This window comes from Herpailurus yagouaroundi, unplaced genomic scaffold (assembly GCF_014898765.1).
Source record: "Herpailurus yagouaroundi ecotype Mexico unplaced genomic scaffold, PumYag 163, whole genome shotgun sequence".
In the NCBI taxonomy this organism is placed as follows: domain Eukaryota; kingdom Metazoa; phylum Chordata; class Mammalia; order Carnivora; family Felidae; genus Herpailurus; species Herpailurus yagouaroundi.
The window spans coordinates 8,237,355-8,259,389 of NW_024412404.1; the positions used below are offsets into that span (position 1 = coordinate 8,237,355).

Here is a 22,035-nt window from a genome sequence, read left to right on the forward strand (position 1 = left end):
TTATATTCCAAGAGACTGGGAGTCAACTGCCAGTACCAAGCTTCTGGTTCAGTGTGGATCTGGAATTGGAATGATCTCCCTTTGAAAAGAATGCAGAAATTCCCCCTTTGAAACTAAATTGGAATATAAGGGTCAGTGGAAATGTCATTTACAACACATAAAATGAGAGCTCAGTGCTTTTAGTTACAGAACTCTGGTTGGAACCTTGATCATAGCACAAGAACAGGATAAATGATTGCTTAGATTTGTATAACGTGCTTTGGTCAGTGAGGTTGTTATGACAGGGTACAGAAGCTTTCAGGATATCTGGTTACAGGTATTTTTCATTTAATCCTCAAGGCAAAGTTCTTGAAAGAAACAGTCACAGATATTCTCCATTTGGTTAAATATCCTGGTACTGACAGATATTTCAATTTAGACTCACATTTAAAATGACTTTTAATGGGGCGCCTGGGTGGCGCAGTCGGTTAAGCGTCCGACTTCAGCCAGGTCACGATCTCGCGGTCTGTGAGTTCGAGCCCTGCGTCAGGCTCTGGGCTGATGGCTCAGAGCCTGGAGCCTGTTTCCGATTCTGTGTCTCCCTCTCTCTCTGCCCCTCCCCCGTTCACGCTCTGTCTCTCTCTGTCCCAAAAATAAATAAAAACATTGAAAAAAAAATTTTTTTAATGACATTTAAAAGTAGTGTGACCAACCAAATATTTTTCAGCACTAATATTACTTTCTGAATTGCATAGTGATATCTAAAGTTCTAAATCTCTCTTTTTTTAAAATCCATGTGTTTAAGATTCATGTATGTGCTAATCATCTGCAAATTCAGGATAGCCTATTTATTACTTGTCAAAAAATCTGCGATAAGTTCTATTAATATTTAGCTTCATGAGCCTGACCTAACTGGAAAAAAAAAAAAAAAAAGTATGTTAGAGAACTCTGCTAAATTGCTTAAAAACTTAAATAACAGCATAGATTCTGGAGATGAAAAGCAATATTGAAAAATTACTGGTAGTAAAAAATATGGTAAGATTCTGTGGTAAAAGTCTGTGAAGTGGGGGCCCCCCAGTGTCTTTCTTTTCTACAACTAAGTTTCTTTTCAACTCACAGTCTAGGCCCCACTCTCTCCTCCTTCGCCAGGAAGCCACCAGAACCTCTTTTGTGAAGATCACCACTGACTTCCTAACTTCTGACTCCACTTGGCACTTGCTAGTTCTCATCCCCCTGGACCTCTCTGGAGCATGTGGCATTGCTGACCACCAGGCTGACAGGTTCCACTTGCTAGGCTTCCACCAACCCACACATTCCTGACTTTCTTCTTACTTTGATGATTGTTCTCTCTTAGGTTCCTCCTCTTCTCTCCTAGATGTATTTTCTTAAGGTTCTGCCTTTGACCCTTTAATTTTCTCTTGCCCTTTAGCAAACTTGTCCTACATTAAACAGTTCCAACTATCACCTCTATATGAATGGCCGCCATATCTCGCTATTATATCTCAAGTTTTGAACGTGTTTGCTATAATCTAAACTTTATGTTGAGAGTAACTCAAATATATTTAAAGCATTGCCTTAATATTTCAATAGTGCTTTAAATATATTAATTCTGTCCTCAGGTGACTCCTCTTTCATTGTATTTCCAATTTCTTCTAATAGAACCACCATCTTTCCAGGTGCCAGACTAAACCTCCAAATTTGTCCTCTGTTGCCTCCATCATTACTGTAAGCTAATGTGCTTTCACTTTCTGGTCAATTTATTTAGTCTATTTACAATTTGTCCCATCTTATAAATTTTTATTCCTATGTCCCTTATTCAAGTAATGACTTTTGTATATAATATTTTATAATCTCTTAACTGGTCCTGCCTATCACAGTTTCCATTCAGTTGACACACACAGTCCAGGTTAGTTCCACGGAAGCAGGAATGTGATAATGTCATTCTTCTGCTCAAAACCTATCATGACTTGCCATCCTCTACCAAGTTCCAAATCTAAATTCTTTGGCTTGGCAGGAAGGGCCAAGTCCTGTCAAATGTGTATCCAGTCTCTTTCTTTTCCACAGCCATGGCCTCCCACTTGTTTGCAAATGGGGCAGGATCTCCTAGGAGGAATTTGGAAATGTGTGGAGGCATTTTTGGTTATCACAGAGACTGAGCTGGGAGGTGGTGGTTGTGTATTTAATGCCTTACATTCTGAATTTTGTGGCATGTAGATCCCCACCTTTGTGTCTCACACAACAAAGAATTATTCCACCCCAAATGCCAGGAGCTTTCCTGCTAGGAGATGATGCAGCTTACACAGATTCAGTTACTCACTTTTAAATTTTCTTGCTTTTCCATCTCCTTTGTCCTTTTCATATTTTCCCAAATGTCCAAATCATGTTTATCGTTTAAGGCTTATAGACTATGTCACTCTTCTGAGAGCCCTCCCTGAATCCCTTAACTGACATGAATCTCTAACTCCCATGACATTTTAACCTATTCCTCTCTAACACTACTTCATTTTTACCTACATAGTACATTTTCCCTTCTCATTGGAAACAGTGTAGGCAAAGCTCCACCTTTGTTTGCCTCTATAAATAGAACAACGCCCAGGCTGGCACAGGGCATTTATGCTAATACGCTTACTATTACAGCACACACCATGAGTGTAAATAAGGGTTCCAGCATAGTCTCTGGATTAATTTGGAAATTCTTGCCTCTGCCTACATATTACCTCATACTTAGTCCTGGCTACTTGCATTTAAGTCATTATCTAATTTGCAAACTCACTTCCCCACTTGAATTTAATGTTTCTGACTTCTTTTCCACAATTTCTGTCTCTTTTTCTAGGACACGATGCCTCAGATTTTCTTAGATAAAGCCCTTTCTTGATGAACCCAGACCTTATTCCTCAGAATTGCTCTAGTGAGTACTCCATAAATCCCCACTTCTTGCCCCTGGGTCACCCTAGCTTCATGGGTTATCCAGGTAGATGATCAGCAAATATTTGTTGAGTGAAGAGATCCTTGGAGTGAGTGAAAGGGAGTAGCTGACTGCATAATTGGGACAGGATACAGAACAATGATAGTACAATAACAGAGCTTAACTTCCAGCTTGGAAACAACTGTGTTCATAGCTGCACTCAATCACAATGTCCCACATAAATATCATGGCACCACCAGGAAGAGACTGACCCTAGGCTTCCCGTCTGAAATCACCCGAGACAGTCTTGAGAATCAACCATTCAATCACAACCAGCTTCTTAAAAAAAAAAAAAAAATCATTTCCTGTTAGCTTTTTTATGGTCTTAGATGACTCTTGGTTTCCAAAATCTTAGAGTATTTTTGCCATTCTCTTAAGAGAAAAATAAATTAGTAATAATTGTAAAAAGCCTGTCTGTCACAACACTGATAGTACACTCTGGGATTCTTAAAGAATATGATTATTTCAAATTGATATTTGAGTCTTCTATTGTTTAGTTGCAAACAAAACATCCATCATCATCATCTATAGAAAATGAAAGAAAACATATCTGCTTCCCCAGAGCATGATTCTGAGAAAATTAAGTGCTTTCAATTCATAGATATGACAGCTTCTTGATCACAAAAACAAACAAAACCCCCACACACATAAAGATATGTTTTTCCATTTGAAAGACATACCCCCAGGGCGCCTGGGTAGCTCAGTCCATTAAGCATCTGACTCTTGATTTTGGCTCAGGTCATGATCTCACGATTGGGTTCAGATCTTGCCTGCACTGGGCTGCACGCTGACAGCACAGAGCCTGCTTGGGATTCTCTCTCTCACTCTCTCTCTCTCTTCCCCTCCCAATTACGTGCATTCAGGCATGCAAGCTCTCTCTCTCTTTCTCAAAGAGACATGAGACTTCAGTTGACACACACAGTTTAAAAGAGAGAGAGAGGGGCGCCTGGGTGGCGCAGTCGGTTGAGCATCCGACTTCAGCCAGGTCACGATCTCGCGGTCCGTGAGTTCGAGCCCCGCGTCAGGCTCTGGGCTGGTGGCTCAGAGCCTGGAGCCTGTTTCCGATTCTGTGTTTCCCTCTCTCTCTGCTCCTCCCCCGTTCATGCTCTGTCTCTCTCTGTCCGAAAAATAAATAAACGTTGAAAAAAAAAAAATTAAAAAAAAAAAAAAAGAGAGAGAGAGAGAGAGATAGTCCTATAGCCTTACTGGTGTATACTAAATATAGTAATACATCATAACGTAATCAGAACAAGCTGCTGTTACAACAAAATAATCTTGTCCATGCAGAGGGAGATATTGTCAGTCACTTCACAAGATGTGTACTTCAAGGAGACAGTGTCATATGGGGACATTTTATCACTTTGGTTAGAAACTGGGAATTTTTATACCTCCCAGAGAACAAAAAGGATGAGGAATCATGCTGGCTTTTGGTATCTATTTCCCAATGTCTATAACACAAAATAAGTTTGTGCAGATGTAATCATTCACTTCACAAATACGTACCAAACACGTACTACCTGTCAGGCATTATTTTTAGGATACCTCAGTGGACCTGAAATTCTTACCCTCTCATAGAGGTTATACTTTTCCATGTTTAAATATGAATGCAGGTGATATCCAGAGCACAATCTCCCCCAGGTATTTTGTTTGTTTTATACTTCACAAGTTTCTATGTCTGGGGCAAACTTGACTTTAACATACTCAATATACAACCCTTTTAGAAAGTAATTATAGATTTATAATAAGTCACTTATGAAAATGTATCCCCAAGTACATCACTGAAAATACACTTGATATCTTTGCAAGTTGTTTTAGCTCTGTCAGGTCATCATATAACATAGCATTTGATGAGAGGCATAAACAGAAGATATAACAAAGCTGTATTAGATATTGATTCATATATGACAGTGATTAGAAACTTAACTTGATTTTTTTAAATCTAATCACTTGTGAGAGTCTGCCTACTTAAATATAAGTGTATTCACCACAGGGAAAATATCCTAGGTTTTTACCATATTTTTATTAATTAAAGAATCTTCTTTAGAAAAAGAACACTCAAAACAACCAGTACTTCTACCACCCCAATATGAAATTCTATTTCTAACGTCTTTGACGAGGTGCAGCCTTTCTTGGCTTTTGACTAAATATGTCTGGTGATTAGGTAATAGTTCACTACACTTAAAACAACTCATTCTTCTTTTGCTTAGCCCCTAAATTGCAGGGCCTGAATCCAACATGGAATTTTAGATCTGGACAGCCCCAGACCAGCTACTCTGGAAATTTCCCCTATTTCACAAGCTAAGTATTATAATCATTTTAAAGATGTAAGATGGCCCCCATGTCATGCTACTGATATATAGTTGAGTCACCTAAATTAGTATTTTAATTTTCTGGATTCTTCAGGCTACAAATGTTTTTGAAAGAAGTTAAGTAGTGGGGAAAGGAACGTAATCCACATGGGATTGGGAAAGTTTTATTTTTCCAAGTGAAGAATAACCATATAACAAGCTATTATCTACTTTCATTATTAGTTCATAAATAAAATGCTTTTGATGAATATCAAACAAGTAGAAAGTACATCAATTTCTCATAAAAATTTGAATGAATTTTACTTTATGAAAAAAGCTATTACTGACCCTAACTTCAGTATAGACCATGAAAACGCTTTTTTGGACCAGTGTTTGAACTCATTGAACTAGATACAAATGTCCCCCTCTCATTCCTGATGTGCCAGTGCTTTTGATATAACTGATGTTTTTCCTATCCACCTTGTGCACGTATTTAACCTAAGGTCCTGACTTTATATTTACCCTTATTAAATTTTAGTTTATGAGGTTTCAAACATTAGTCCAAATTACAAACATATTTTAGAACCTTGAATTCTATCTTTCTCATTTCTGTGCCATATGCAAATACAAAATATTTACTTTTAAAATATCCCTCCAAGTCACTTGTTGAAACAGAGTAACTATTAAGCCATATGGACTAGCTTTACCCTTCCAACAGGTTGAGTTCAAACAGCCACACTATTTTAGAAATGCTATCATTCAGATCACATTTCTCTGCTTTATATAAAAGATCCATTAGAAGATCTCAGGATTGGGCATTAAAAAGCTTCTAGGTGAACTTCTTACCCAAGGCTTATACTCCCTTTATCACAGCTTAGTCAAATGGTCACTCTCCGTGTATTTGAATGTCTGTGTCATTGAGAAACTCCAAATTCCTCCTTCTGAACAAAGTCCAATTCCTTTCAAGATAGCACTGTTAGAGAGCATCTCTCACTTTGTGATGAGGGGAAATTTTTATTCTTGTAGCTCCGACTCAATAAGCTGTAGTTCTGCCCTTCAGGAATCTTCAGAACAAGTCTTTCACATCGTAGGTCTTTAGAGATCTGACGGCAGTGACCATGTTTTTTGAAGTCTTCTTACCTTTACCTTGGGATAATCCCTGTTGTTTTTATGAGTTTTTCATATGACAAAGTTTCAAGTCACGTCACTATTCAGATCTTCTGCTAAATATGCAATGGGCAAAGCATTATCGTTGCAGCCCTTCAGGCACAGTGAGAGCCAGGATGAGCCAACTCACCGAAACCTGCGTGAACTCAATCATTTTTAACAAACAGGAATTAATGTTACCCCATCAGCAGCTCCTGACCCTGTGTTTCTCAGCCTCACTCCTGGATCAATCTAGCAAAATTTTTAATTGGTTGCGTTTTATTTGGAAATTGAGAAAATACCTATTTTTGCTTAACTTAAGAGTTGTAAAAGAAATGAAATGGACTGTAAAACTGTCCTCTTTGTGCTCTGTCCCTGTCTCACTTCCTGGAAATAACTACTATTAAAATTCTTGTGAAACTTTTTTGAAAAATTTTCTATGACTACACAAACATATGGCTCAAACTATCTCCTTTTCCACCCCCCACATAAATGGGATAATATACATACTCATTTAAAATTTGCCTTTTCCACTTATCTTGGGTATCTTCCATACCAAAACATACTTTGAGCCGACTTACTACTTTACACAGCTTTAACATTCTCTGCTAACAGACATTAGGATGGTTCCAGCTTTTGCCACCGTAAGTCAAGCTGCATAAAAACCTTACTCATGGACTTTTATGCATGCGCACATATACAGCTGTACCATAAATTGCTGGAAGTCGAATTAGTGGACCTAAATGCATGTGCATGTTTTATTTCAATAGATTTGCAAAAGTAGAACTTACACATATGGGTACTCACACACACACACACACACACACGCACACTCACAATTGGGGTACACTCCAGAACTACTAATTCTAAATTTCAAGATGTACTGTATTAAAATACATACAGTTTAAAAAATAATTTTGAAGTACAGAGAAGGTTGAGAATATGTTTTAGAACTTATTCTTTTTTAAAATTTTTTTAACCTGTATTTATTTTTCAGAGAGAGAGAGCACACAAGCACAAGTCAGGGAGGCGCAGAGAGAGGGAGGTAAAGGATCTGAAGCAGGGTCTGCACTGTGAGCACAGAACTGGATGTGGGCTCGAACTCGCTAACTGTGAGATCATGGCCTGAGCCAAAATCAAGAGTAGGCTGCTTAACCGACTGAGCCACCCAGGCACCCTAGTTTTAGAACTTATTCTTTGATGAAAAGATGTTAAATCATAGTAGTTTTTTTTTTTCTGACAGCTGTATCACACTGTTGATTCACATTAAGATTAATATCAACTAAAATCTCTAAGCCTTTTGGAGGGTACATTTCTGCTAAGCTATAACTCTTCCGTTCTCTATTTTACAATTTTTTTATAGTGTTCCATATATATGGTTTAATATTTATATCTATTACATTTCATCTGGATACCGAAATTTAGTCCAATTCTGGAAATCCAAATTCTTTGTTACTAGATTCATGCAGCTAATATATGCCCTTTATTCTTATTTTTAACTGAAAATTTTAAGAATTTAAAATTTTAATAAATTTTAAGATATATATTAATTTATAGTCTTATCCAAATCATTAGGAAAGCACTGAAATGAAATAAATCAAGAGCAGATCACTGAAGCCCACCAGTACAGATCCCACTGTTGGTTAGCAACGATAGATTAATCGCCCATTTTAAGGATTATTTTTTTCGTAACTATAACTCTAGTTACACTGTATTTTTTTTCATATTGCCAAAAGAAGACACATCTTGTTAGGAAAAGTATAAAAGGTGTTGCCAAAAGCCTTGCTGCCCTCTGTAAATATAGAATTATTATTCTATATTTATATGCTGCATGTATATGTTGCATTTCTGCTAAGTACAGGGAATATACATAGTGAATAAGGAAGACTAAATCATTGCCTTCGTGAACTTTATGTTTGAGTGTCGAAAGTGTACAGTAAAAGTAACAAAATAATATAAAATATAATCTCAGGTTGTGATAGAGACTCTAAAAGAAATAAATATGGTGATATAATGGGGTATAGCTGGAGAAGCCATTTAGGGAGATTGATCTCTGAGAAGATGGTATTTCAGTGAGTCCTTGCAAACTGAACATAACAGAAGCTGGCCTCAAGAGAAAAACTGCCCTGGGAAATTAACAAATGCAAGCTCCCTCTGATGGGAAGGAACTTACCGTGTTCTAGAAACAGAAAGGCCAATATGCAGTGATCTAATGAGTGAAAAGGAAAACAGTGCAGCATGGGGCTGCAAGTTAGGCAGTAGGAAGTTTATAAAAGTCTGAAGAAGTCATAAAAAATGTTTGCATTTTACTGTAAAAGCTAAAGAAAGCAATTGCTATGATAAACATCTTTAAAATTTATTTTGGTTTTTAGATAGAAACTAGGTTAAAGAGATATAAGTATGGAAACCATATGAGATGGTATTTCTGTGGTCCAAGATAGAGGTGATAGTGGGATAGGAGGAGATGCTGACAGACAAGATGGAGAAAAGTATATAGATTCAAGATAAATATTTTTGGTGAAGTTGCTAGGACTAGTTAATGGATTCAATGGGAAAAACAGCCTTCAGATATCATTAAGATGTAAACTTCACAAAGACAAGGATTTTTATCTGTTTGTTTTCTTCATGATTTACCTTACAGATACATAAAGAATACCTACTACGTAGTACATGTTCAATAAGTATTTATTGAATGAAGAAAAAAAAAACTTCCAGATTTTTCCCCAGAACAGCTAGGTGAATAACCATGCCATTAACTAAAATAAGGAAGATTAAAAAAGTAGCAGAATAAGATGGGAATGGAACAATTAGGAGATCCATTTGGGCTATTTTAAGTGTCTTCTAGATATCAGAGTGGAAATGTCAAGGCTATCCTAAATCTGAGTGTGGTCTTTAGGGGAGAGATCTGGCCCAGAGAAAAAAGTTTGGAAGCCATCAGCATGTAGCCATGGAATTTATTATAATAAATGATAAAAAGCTTAAGAGCCCTGAAGGACAATATAAAAAAAAAAAGATTGATTATGGAGATACATAAAACATTTAAATAAACATTTATCAATAAAACATTTATTAATGGAAAAATCCAATATCTCGAAAAGTCATTATTCCTAAAACAATCTAAAATTCAAGACATTTTAACAATTTCAATAAAAATTCTAACATACTTCCATGGAACTTGACAAGTTGATCCTGAAAGCTATATGAACAAGTAAAAAAGAGCAATAATTAAAAACAAAACAAAACACCACCAAATACAACAAGAAAAATGAGGTGAGCCAATCTGTCTAGAGATATCAGATTTAGTATAAAAACATAATTAAGACATTGCAATACTGTTGCAGAGATAAAGAAATAGACCAGTGGAAAATAATAGAGAGTCCAGAAGCTTGTATGCTCTGAAATGTATTTCAATTTACCTATCAATCTATATTTACATATGGAATAGTAGTAAGTAAATTGTACACATTTGATATATATTTATTACACCTGTATAATGCATCATATAAAACATGCGTATGTATGCACATATTATAAATATGTATAGTATACACGTATGTGTATACAAATATATATAAAACAATAGAAATGTTTTTAAAAGTGTGTGTGTGAGAGAGAGAGACAGACAGAGAGAAAGAGACAAACAATGATAACATTTCACATTAATTGGGAAAGGGTCAACTATTCAATACATGATAATGGCCCAATGGTTAGCACTGTAAAAAAAAAAAAAAATCCCTACCTCAGATTAGACATGAAAATAAATTTTAGATGAAGTAAAGATGTAAATGTTAAATAATGATACTTCAACCTTTTTTAAAGAAAATGCGAACCAATGATACAAACCAATGAACCATGATACAGGGTAGGTGTTCAGTATGTATCTATTGAAGGAATGAAAAGATGGATCACTAAAGTTCTTGAAATTTTCTATGATTAAAATAGTACTTTAAAAGTTAAAGGAAAAGCTGTAGTCAACAGAGGATATTTTTAACAAACCTAAGCAATGCCACAAAAAAGAAAAAGACATCCCAACTAAAAATTAACAAAAGATTTAGGCTATTCACAGAATTAGAAAGCCAAATGGTTAACAAACATGTGAAAAGATGCTTTATTTAGTAATCGGAAAATTATAAATTGAAACCAATAAGATATAGTTAATACTCTTCAGATTGAAAAGACATTTTAATTTTTTTAAGTTTATGCATTTTGAGAGAGAAAGAGAGAGTATGAACAGGGGAGGGGCAGTGAGAGAGGGAGACGGAAGATCTGAAGCGGGCTCTGCACTGTCAGCTCAGAGCCCAACGTGGGGTTCGAACTCACAAACTGTGAAATCATGACCTGGGCGCAAATCAAGAGTTGGACACTTAACCGACCGAGTCACCCAGACACCCCAAGACAATTTAAAAAGTGACGGCGTCAAGTATAATCCACAATGTGAACTCTCCTAGACTGCTAAGGGGGGTAGAAATGACTCAACCACTTTAGGGACCCTGCTACACTCTTCTGGTTCCTCGTGAGAGCTCATAGAAAACTGACATCAGTGGCGAGATCTCTGTTGCAAGTCCTCTGGACACCACTTCTCCAGACAGTTTTTATTTGTTACTCAACGTTAAACCTGAAGGAAGAGTCTCCCTTACTTTTGTTCAATATTCTTAGAGATGAAATTGTCAACAAGGCAAATCAAGAATTTAACACATACTCTACTTTTAGAAAAATGAGCATCTCATCAGATACCCAGTCTCTAATCATTGTTATAGTTCACATCCTTACAACATTTGTGATCTCTATTCGGAAGTAATTATCTGTATTATCTCTTGATTATTCTAAGACAGGGTGTTTAAGATTGCCTTTCCATGTATCCTGATTCATGGTTCAAAACACTAGTCCTAGAAATACTTCCATAATAATGCATTGCTTTGAAGGTAAACAAACAAACAAACAAAAACTTCTGAATTGCAGACACAAAAACATTTCTTGGCTTTTTTCAAACTCATGTCTTCTTTGGATGAAAGATAAAAAGAAGTCATTCCTTTTTTTAAAAAAAAAGTTAAACATTTTTCAACATTTATTTATTTTTGAGACAGAGACAGAGCATGAGTGGGGGGAGGCAGAAAGAGAAGGGACACAGAATTCAAAACAGGCTCCAGGCTGTGAGAGCCTGATGCAGGGCTTGAACTCATGGACTGCGAGATCATCACATGAGCTGAAGTTGGATGCTCAACCGACTGAGCCACCCAGGAGTCCCAAAAGTTGTTCCTTTCATACTCTGAGATTTCAAAATAAATAATGACTAAAATAAAATTGTTGGACAAAGCTCTGCTTTGATTTCACACTATACTTTTCTCTCACAAGATTCTGATACGGTCCCTGAGACAATGTTACAAGAACTAGGTTCTAAGTAAAGAATAAACCATGACCTTAGGACAAATCATCTTCTGCATTTAAAATAAATATTTTAATATATTTCCATATATATAAAAGGTCAAAAGCATTATATATAATTTTTATAGTTAGTGTAATGAAAGAGACAGCAATTTAGTCATCATACCTGTGGACACAAGGTTTCCAGGTGATTGGCCGCAACTTTAACAATTTTAATCCCATCTTCATTTGTTGACATGGAACAAGCAAGATTTGCCACCTTAAATACAATCCAAAATAATGGAAATTAGTTCACATTATTACAGAAATGTAGAAACATTTGTTATCCTAAATAAGTTAGGGCATGTACATACCCACTGAAAAATCTCAGTGATAACCAGTAGCATCCTCATAAATGTCACTGCTATCTGTTTTATGGAAGTATCTAGAGAATCTATTAAAACAGTTAACAACAAAGGGCTTGAGAAAATTGTTTAAAACAAAAAGGAAGACTGGTGAGTGAATCATTCGACTCTATCCAGTCTCTTGGTATCGACATCTAACCCATAATAAGATGTTAACTATTATGGTTTCCTATAGGACTGGAAAAAAAAAGTTTATTTATGGATTGAATGCTAATAGGTTCTTGGAATCTCACATGATTATGGTTTATTTTAAGTTTGTAATTGTTTTATTATTTTTTTTATCCCCCTGCGGTCTATTATGCATACTTAAGTTGCATTAAGCATGACTATATCTTTACTCATGTTTTATTCAGCATCAAATATATTACAAAGCTGGACAAATACAAGATAATTAAATTCTTCTTCCTGTTCTTGATTTTCCACTACAACTTCATGCTCATTGTTTGACATTCCAGCAATCAATTCAATTCAAGCATTAGTAACACCTAAATTCCTTTATACATTATTGCTTTTGAAACCTGCACTCTTTTCCAGTGAAATAATCGCCTTTACGTCCTTTACCTAAGTCCAATATTTACTTTCTTTATACCATGAAAGAGCCACGGGAAAGGGCATGGGATTCCTTTCCCTTTCTCTGACCCTTACTTTTAGTCACTCTTCTTGCTAGTAGGTAAATGGGTGTGTACAGTGTTCCCTCTGATCTACAAGATACGTCACTGTCTTCATCATTGCAAGGAAACAGCTTTTTTTTTTAATCATTTTGCTAACTTTCCTAATGTCTCTGTTGGTTACTATATAGTTCAAAACATTACAGGATTTATTCCTCCAATCCAAAATGAATTCAGTTTCAGAGAAACCACATGTTAGCTGCAAGCAATGGAAGGAGACAAGAAACGCACCCTTGGATCACAATTATAGGGCACCACAAAATGTGACTTAAGTGGATTTCCAGTCTCCTTTTTTATAGCATTACTTTTACTATGTGAATAGTGAAACAATTCCTTGATTTGCATTTACATATAATGAAATAACAGCCATACATTATTTAACTGGGGAAAGGCATTGTTCACTTTATTAATGTACATGAAAGTGGCTTATTTGAAAAGGGTTTTTGTTGGCTTGAAGGTCACAGTGCTTCAACTTTCAAATCTGACACACAATTAGCACATTTGTGAATTATTTGAAAAGGGCAGTAGTTTCGGTGCCCCTCTCTCCCAACCCCCAAGCCCCACTCACAGAGAATGCGATTCAGCAATCTAATCACGTTGCCATGTCTTACAATAATTTGCACTGCACTGAAGAAAATCTTTATCTGTAAGTTTGACCACTGTTTGTATTAAGTAAATTTTCTTTAAAGATATAAATTATTGGCTGTCTTTCAGTCAAATCAGATACATGCTCGTTAATCCAAAGTTTAAAAATCATAAAAACATGCCCCATATACTCTTCTCCTTTATTTTTTTAATGTATCATCTTTCTCTTTTTTTCATTTTTTTTAGTTTATTTATTTATTTTTGAGAGAGAAAGACAGAGCAGTGGAGGGGCAAAGAGAGAGAGAGTGAGAGAGAGAATCCCAAGCAAGCTACACACTCAGTGTGAGGCTGACTCAGGGCTTGATCCCTCAATCGCTAAATCATGACCTGAGCGCAATCCAAGAGTCGGATGCCTAACCAACTGAGCCACCCAGGCGCCTCTCTTTTTCTCTTTATTTTATTTTATTTTTTTTACGTTTATTTATTTTTGAGACAGAGAGAGACAGAGCATGAACGGGGGAGGGGCAGAGAGAGAGGGAGACACAGAATCGGAAACAGGTTCCAGGCTCTGAGCCAGCAGCCCAGAGCCCGACGCGGGGCTCGAACTCACGGACCGCGAGATCATGACCTGAGCTGAAGTCGGACGCTTAACCGACTGCGCCACCTAGGCGCCCCTCTTTTTCTCTCTTTTAAAAGCAGACATTCTTGTGCTGGAAATTTGCTAGTCATGTTTATTGTAATCCAGTTCAGTGACTAACACAATATGGAAATGATGCTAAACACAAAATTTCTGTTTATATTAGTGGACTTAAGTTTCACAAACTCTCCATTGAAAATACAGTACGACTGTTTCCTACTCAATTAATGATCATCCTAACACTCTGTTTTCCTTTATGCAGACATATCTGAAATTCTCCTTATAAGAACTTTTATGTCAGGTAAATTTTCTAAATAATCAAGTACTATTTCCAGAATAAGGCAAATGGAATTTTAGTGACATTTTATACAAATTTGAATTTATGAGATAGCTAGTCTTCAGTAACAAAACAAAATAAAAAGTTAACTGATAGAAATAAAATCTCTTTATGTTTTTAATCTAAGTGACTTGTGACATATTGTCCAAAGCCACATCAATGTGTAAATGAAAGCCAAATTTCCTCTAAGAATATTTCTAAATTCTGTGTGGCTTTTTAGAAAGCTAGTTATGTTTCTAAGCACAGCATGAAGGCAAATTCCTACTAATCAAAGAAAACAGCATGCACATAAAATATTTTGTATAATAGCTTGATATATTTGGACATCCGATATCTTTTGTATATCTAATTTTGACAATGTTTCAAAGTCTGTGTAAAGCTTCATTATTCCAGAGATCCTTGCAGAAAGTTTCTGCCCACTAAGGGAAATTAGGACATAAGGAGGTTTTAGAGACAAACAGATCTGGGTTTGAACTGGATTTCCACAACTGATAAGCATTTGACCATGGGCAAAATGTTAACTTCTCTAAGCTAGTTTTGTAACCTGAAAAATGGGTATGATAATACCTATAGCAGGGAGCGTTTTGAGGATTAAATGAGAGAGTGTGAGGAGATGGCCTGATAGCACTAGGTAGGCGCTTGACCTTGTATGAATTTCCTTCCATTTCACCTCTCTCTCTACCAGTGGAGGGTAGGAAAGAATAGTCACTCCCTTAAGCGGTTTTATAGAATAAAAACCTTAAGAGCCTAAATAAATTTGACAAAATTTCTAATCTGAGAGCCACAAACTGAAACGTTTTCATGATTCATGCAGGAAATAGGAGTATAAAATCTTGATGTAACTCAGTGGTTGGTGGGTTTGTAGGTCCCCAGGAATAGGTGAGTGTGTATGCCCTCCCTAAAGGCATAATCCCTAAAGGCATTAGATCTCATGAAAACAAGATGGAATTAAACAAAAAACAAAAACAAACAAAAACCCCACTACCAACAATAACAACACTGCCTTCACCAAACTGTCTGTTGCCTTAAGTTCATAGGTCAACAGCTTGTGATTTCTGATCCCATGCTCTAATCCTCTACTGTATAGATAAGGAAAACAAAATCAAACTGGGAGAAGAAACATAAGCCATCCAATGACGAGAAGACTATTAACCAAATATGTGCGTGCTCTTTTGTGCCACCCTGAACTAAAAGTATTGACAAAGGTTCCTGCATTGAAATGATTGACCAGACTTTTTACTGATATTGTACTACATTTTTAGCCAGGCCCATGAAAATCAGAGTCTATTTAGTCTAGTTTTATCCTAAACCATGGGACCAAAGGCACTCAGGTAAATTCACATTTCTTTAAAAAAAAAAAAAAAAAAAAAAAAAAAAAGGCCAGGACACAATATTCTTTCATTTTTATAAAAAATTAAACTGTATCATTAAAATCATTACTGGCACTGTATTTCATAACTGTAAAAATAAATTCAAAAACCTTTCAACAGCGACATGTCATGTTACTGAGAGGGGAGTGAGGGAGGGATTTTTTTAATTTCTTTTTTTAAATCAGCAACTTTCATGTGACCATTTCTCCTGCTCACAAGTCCTTCTGCCCTCTATGATGCTATGATTCATGTCCATTCTAGACCCTTTAAACTTGACTAAATGTACTGTCCTATCAGGTTTGTTAAAAAAAAAAAAAAAAAAAAAGTTGAGTTATAGAAAACAAAGCCTGATCAGATGATTCTTCAACTAATTAATATTTGTTCTCATCCTGCTGACATTTGTTCTCCTCTTCCTGTTCCTAATTCAAGTTTTGTATGCCAATTTCCTTTTAATTTTTTTTTAATGTTTATTTATTTTGAGAGAGAGAGAGAGAGAGACAGAGACAGAGAGAGAGTATGCAGGGGAGGGGCACAGAGAAAGGGAGACAGAGGATCCGAAGCGGCTCTGTGCTATCAGCACACACCCCGACGTGGGGCTTAAACGCACGAACTGTGAGATTCATGACCTGAGCTGAAATCAGACACTTAACTGACTGAGCCACCCAAGTACTCCTTGTATACCATTTTATATGTTCCTGTCATCTTTTGATTCTACCCTTTCACATGGCATAGAACAGGGTATCCTTCACTTTCTAACCTATGGTCTTATGTCAGAAATTCTCTACTCTGGAATCTGTAGAACCCTGCCAGTCAGGCTAGTTCTATCCCTTGCTTTCCCATCAAGGTCAGGGAGATGGCCATGCTTGACCCAAAAGAATGACTCATTAATGGTAAAGCTGAGGATAGCTATAAAGAAGATATTTGGGGATTTGAAGTATTCTCAAGGACTTTTCAAATCAGTCTACCATCTGTAGGCTCACCTCTGCTTTTCATCATTACTTTGTTCTGATCTGGTAAAGGACTATATTTTAAAAGTACTATATAACAGAGCATGCTATATTTGAACATCCTAATCAAGTTTTATTTGAAGTCTAGCAGTACTAGTTGTCCTCGAAGTCAGCTTAGACAACTGAAATGCTATTGTTGCTATGAACAAGCTCGCTGTTTGGACAGCTGTTCATCACACAACATTCAGTCTGTCACTATGGAGTTCTCACACAGGTATTTATCTGTGATATGATTTCCCAAGAACATGAAGCAAACTTTGATGTTTGGTGAGATTTCCATTGCCACATGTGCACTGTTTGTATGTAGTTCGCATAGCTAATTGTAATATCATGTCACTGTGTGTCACATGTATCCTAGCAATCAGTGGGCAATAAAGGTCACTGTCTCATTTTCCTTCAGTTTCCTCTCTGTCAGATGGTCATGCAACTCCTTGCATGTGTAAACACTTTCAAGACAGAGAATTTCAGAGACAGAATTTTAGAGTCACTAGCATATCAATGGTAATAGGATGTGATTGTGCAGGGAGTAAATATTCTTAGAAAAGTATCTGAGACATCAATATTTATTAGGCTGATAGAAGAAGATAACCCTACCATAAGTCTTAGAAAAAGTGGTCGGGGATAGAGAAGCTTACCCACAATACTCTGAGGTCATAGAGGCTGGGAGAAGAGAAAGTTTCAAGGAGGTGATCTCAAATATTAAATACTGACAGGTCAAGTAAGTTACCCCTGGAATTGTCCTTGATTCAGCCACATGGAGGACCATCCTTAGAGTGTTGGAGTGGAATGTTGATGGTCAAACTAGCCTAGTGTGGTCAGAGAACTGTGTAGGTGGTGAGGTGGTCTTGTGTGTTTTATGACTCAAAGCAGAGAACTAGAGACTACCTGAACAATACTCACCCTCTCATTCCCATATCTATCCATTTCTTTTTATTTCACCTCTCAAACACTTCCTGAATCATCTTTTCTTGCTTCCCACCCTCACCATGCTTAAGAGTTCTTTTTCTATCTTTGTTTCAGATCTTAAACTTACTTTCAGATATCCATACTTCCTCTGCCACAGGACACTTGCACATGTCATTTTCTTTAGCCTGAAATATGCTCCCCTTCTTTTTCACCGTCACCCTTATACCTACTTAACTGCTGTCTATCAGATCTCTGCTCAAAAGTAAGCCATTAAACCAACAGATTACCAAAGTAATCAGTTTTCACTGATACCACATCTCCCACCCACCCTGGAGACTTCCCTCTGCCCAAGTCAGGTTTTTTTCCTTTCACAGCATGAGTCTCAGTTTGTGATTACACATTCACTGAAGAGATTATTTGATTTGTGATCATTTCCTCTGCTGTGTAAGTACAGAGTCCATACCTGTGTTTGTTCATCATTGGGCCCTCAGTTCCTAGTGCCTGATACATGATAGCCAAACAATAATAGTTCTTTGGTGAATGAATACATGCATGAATGCACAAATTAATATGCTTAAGTACGTGTCATTCCCAAAGAGAGAATGCAAAATGGAGCTTAGTAGAAGGAAACGGTAGCAAAAATTCAGAACAAGCAAGAAAGGGGAATGAAATCTCTCTTTGAAATTCATTTTCAATATTCCACAAAGGCTTAGACAATTGGACTTCAAAGAAAAGTAACACACTTTTCTTGTAGTCTGGTCATCATACTTAACAAAGCTCGGGGGGCAGTTTCTTCTAAGTTTTACTTTCACTTAAGATATCGAACTGGGAACAACTGAATAGCTCCCAACTTTGCTTTTAATTTATTTATTTCTAATCAAGTAAACTAATTGTTCAAAGGGCCCAAGCCGGCTGCCAAATGCTGGAGTGTATGGCAGATGGAAAGAGACACGAAAACTGCCGTCAACAAACCCAGGAGCTTCGGGTCTCCTGCAGAGCATAATGTAATGAATGCTTTGTTTCCAGAGGAGCCTGGCTCAGAGGCCTGGGACTGAGCCTGAGCCGTGTAGGAGGGAGTCTGTGATGTCCCAGTGTTGGCTTGGATAGTGACTTCTGGCTCGACAAGCCAGCTTTTCTATTTCTCCTGGTGAAACACTGCTGCCCTGATGCTCTTTGTGGTAACAAGAACTGAGCATGAATTACAAGTTTTTAGAGTGTTCCAGGAATAGAAGTGTGCTAGAGAAGCGCATGGCAAGATGCAGGGGACAATTGTAATCAAGTAACAAATGTTGAGTATGCACCTTTTATGTGGGCCAGGAACTGCCAGGGAAATCAAAGACAGTGAAAGCCAATCTCAGGAAATATAATCGATTTAAGGGAACACATGAAAGAGAAAATAAACCTTAGTTTCTAAGTACAATAGGAAGCTAGAAGTAGTGGAGCTCAGAGAAGCAAGTACCTTCAGGGCGTTTCAAGAAAGCAAATTATTATCAAGGAACTTCCTATTCCCTCAGACTTTGCATCTCAAGCCACCTCCCAAACTCTGAATCTTTACTTACACAATCCTGTCTCTGAATTACTTTACTTAGTGTGACAATTTACTTTGCCTTTGGTTTCCATCTGAGAGATGAGGGACAGACTAGTTATTTGTTTTGTAAGCCCCCTCCCATTTCAACAATTGTCTTTTAGTGATTATGTAACATGATAACAAAATTAGATAGGGATTAGACAGGGGACAGAGCTATCAGGCAATCTCTAAATAAAATATTAGCAACTTAAATCTAGCTGTGTACAAAAACAATAATTATACAACCAGGCAATGTTCTTACCCTAGGAATAAACCAGTAGCTCATAATTGGGAAATGTAACTATAAAATCCCTTGTTTAACTATATTTCAACAAATTTTGGAAAAGCATTTGATGATAGTTTTATGCCTATTCTTATTAACGCAGAATAAATCTAAAGAAACAAAAAATCTTTAGTGAGCTATGACTAGAAAGGATCATTCTTTTTTTTTTAATTTTTTTTTAACATTTATTTATTTTTGAGACAGAGAGAGACAGAACATGAATGGGGGAGGGCCAGAGAGAGAGGGAGACACAGAATCTGAAACAGGCTCCAGGCTCTGAGCTGTCAGCACAGAGCCCGACATGGGGCTCGAACTCATGGACCACGAGATCATGACCTGAGCCAAAGTCGTATGCTCAACCGACTGAGCCACCCAGGTACTCCTAGAAAGAATCATTCTTAACATAAAACAAATTCCAGAAATTTACAGCAAATACCCTGCTCAAAAGTCAAAATTAAGGTAAGTATTTCCACTGTTACGGAGGTTAATCAATATTTTACTGATGGTTCTAGTCAATGTAAATGAACATAAAAAATAACTGATAGCTAAAATATTGTACAGAGGGTGACAAAATTGCCTACCTAAAGAATGCAAGATAATTAACTGAAAAGCTGTTATCACTACTGAGTATTCAGTAACATGTCTTAATGCAGGATGAATAATAACATGTATTACTTTCTATACATCAGCTAGCATCAAAATAAAAGTCTTAGTAACCCAATGGCTGTCATAGTAGCAAGTAAAGTTATAAATTTCATGGTGTATATACCTATTAAGAAATAGTACAACCATATCATATACATGCATATGTGCATACTGTGGTATGCATATGTGTACATGTATTAAATCTTACTTAATGACATAAAAGAACAACTGGATAAATGGGAAGAAATTACATATTCCTGAATGAGAATGCTCAACATTGTAAAATGAAATGTCAACTCTCCCTAAATTTGTGTACTAATTTAATAGATCTAAATGGAGCTTAGTTTAATTTTAATGTACATCTGGAAGAATATGTGAAAGAGTAGCAAAGATGATTTACAAAAACAAAAAAGAATAAAGAAAAGTATAGTGACTAACTAAAACACACAGAAATTTAGTGTTTTTCAGAGCAATGGGAAAAAATAATGGTAATGACCCAATTGACTACTACTTGGTGGGAGGTTGGGGGGGAGTTCAATGTATGCAAAATGATTGGCATATATGACTGCATATTTTTTTTTAATTTGAAAATAATGAAAACCTATAAAATCAAAATGCAAAAGATAAACAAAAGTATTTGGTATAGGATTTTATAACCCAAACAAGATTGGTACCTCTAAGGCATAAATAATTCCCAAACATCAATGAGGAAAGGGGGCATTAAAAAAATGGACAAAATATTTAACCAGACATTTCACATATGAAATATAATTACTAATAAATACATTAAAAGATTCCCAATATACTTTTTGATCTATAATCAGGGAATACAACTAAAACAAGAAAATGACATTCTTCCTTGTCATAGTACCAATAATTATAAAGCTTGATATTTTCCAGTATTGCTGAAGGTATAGAGAAGTAATCAAAGGGTAGATGGCCAACTTTTTAGAAGGCAGCATCGCCTCATCTATGAAAATTTAAAATTTGCAAAACTACAGTAATTCAATTTAATGTAAGCCATCCTTCAGAAATACTTGCATATATAAGCAAACATACAGCAAACATACAACTTTTTGTAAAAGTGGAAAAGGAATCTAAATATTCATCAATGAAGAATAAATTAAATTATGTAATACAGTGATTCTGTAAAAAAAGTAAAAAAAAAAAACTTTCTGCTAACAAAAAATCTCTCAAATATATAATTTAAGTAAAAAAATTGTAGAAGATATGTTCCTATTTAAATAAAATTTTCTATTCCAATTATTTATAAATGCAGAATATAAAGTATACAGTGATAAACCCCAACTATTAACATGAATCGTATATGGGAAAAGAAGTGATCTTACTATTGCAATGAAGAGAGCACTCCATTTTAACTGTATGTTTCTATAGTGACTGAAATTTTTCCAAGTATTTTTTTTTCACTATATAGTTATCTAATTAAGAATAATAAAAGATTACTGATGAAATAGTTCTATATGTGTGGACTTGGAAACATGCCAACAACAAGGAAAACAGAATATATAACATAATCTCATTTATTAAAGATGATGAGTGTGTGTGAGTGGGGGGGGGGGGGTGTGTATGAGAAAGTGTGATATCTAAAATGTCATTCACCAAAATGGAAAATTATGGTTAACTCTGAAAAGTAAGACTCAAGATAACTTCAACTTTCCTTCTTCACACTCGTAAAAATTTATAGTTTGAGTTTTTATAATGAGAATGAATCATTTTTACAAGCAAAAAAAACCAAATAATTTTATTTTGAAGAGAATATAAAATTTCTATACCTATATTTGAACTTTTAATATCAATCAGGAGATCATATTAATCATGACAATGCAAAATCTGAGGATCCAAAGC

The 22,035-nt window shown here is 36.0% G+C and overlaps 1 protein-coding gene across 2 annotated transcripts in view; it reads right to left on the reverse strand.

Moving 5' to 3' along the window:
- CTNNA3 (catenin alpha 3) overlaps nt 1–22,035 on the reverse strand; it is a 1,766,595-nt gene that overhangs the window by 652,878 nt on the left and 1,091,682 nt on the right. For both annotated transcript variants that reach the window (XM_040485152.1, XM_040485151.1), the window contains exon 10: nt 11,927–12,019. In XM_040485152.1, the coding sequence (XP_040341086.1) occupies nt 11,927–12,019 (93 nt within the window). The remainder of the gene's footprint in view (nt 1–11,926; nt 12,020–22,035) is intronic.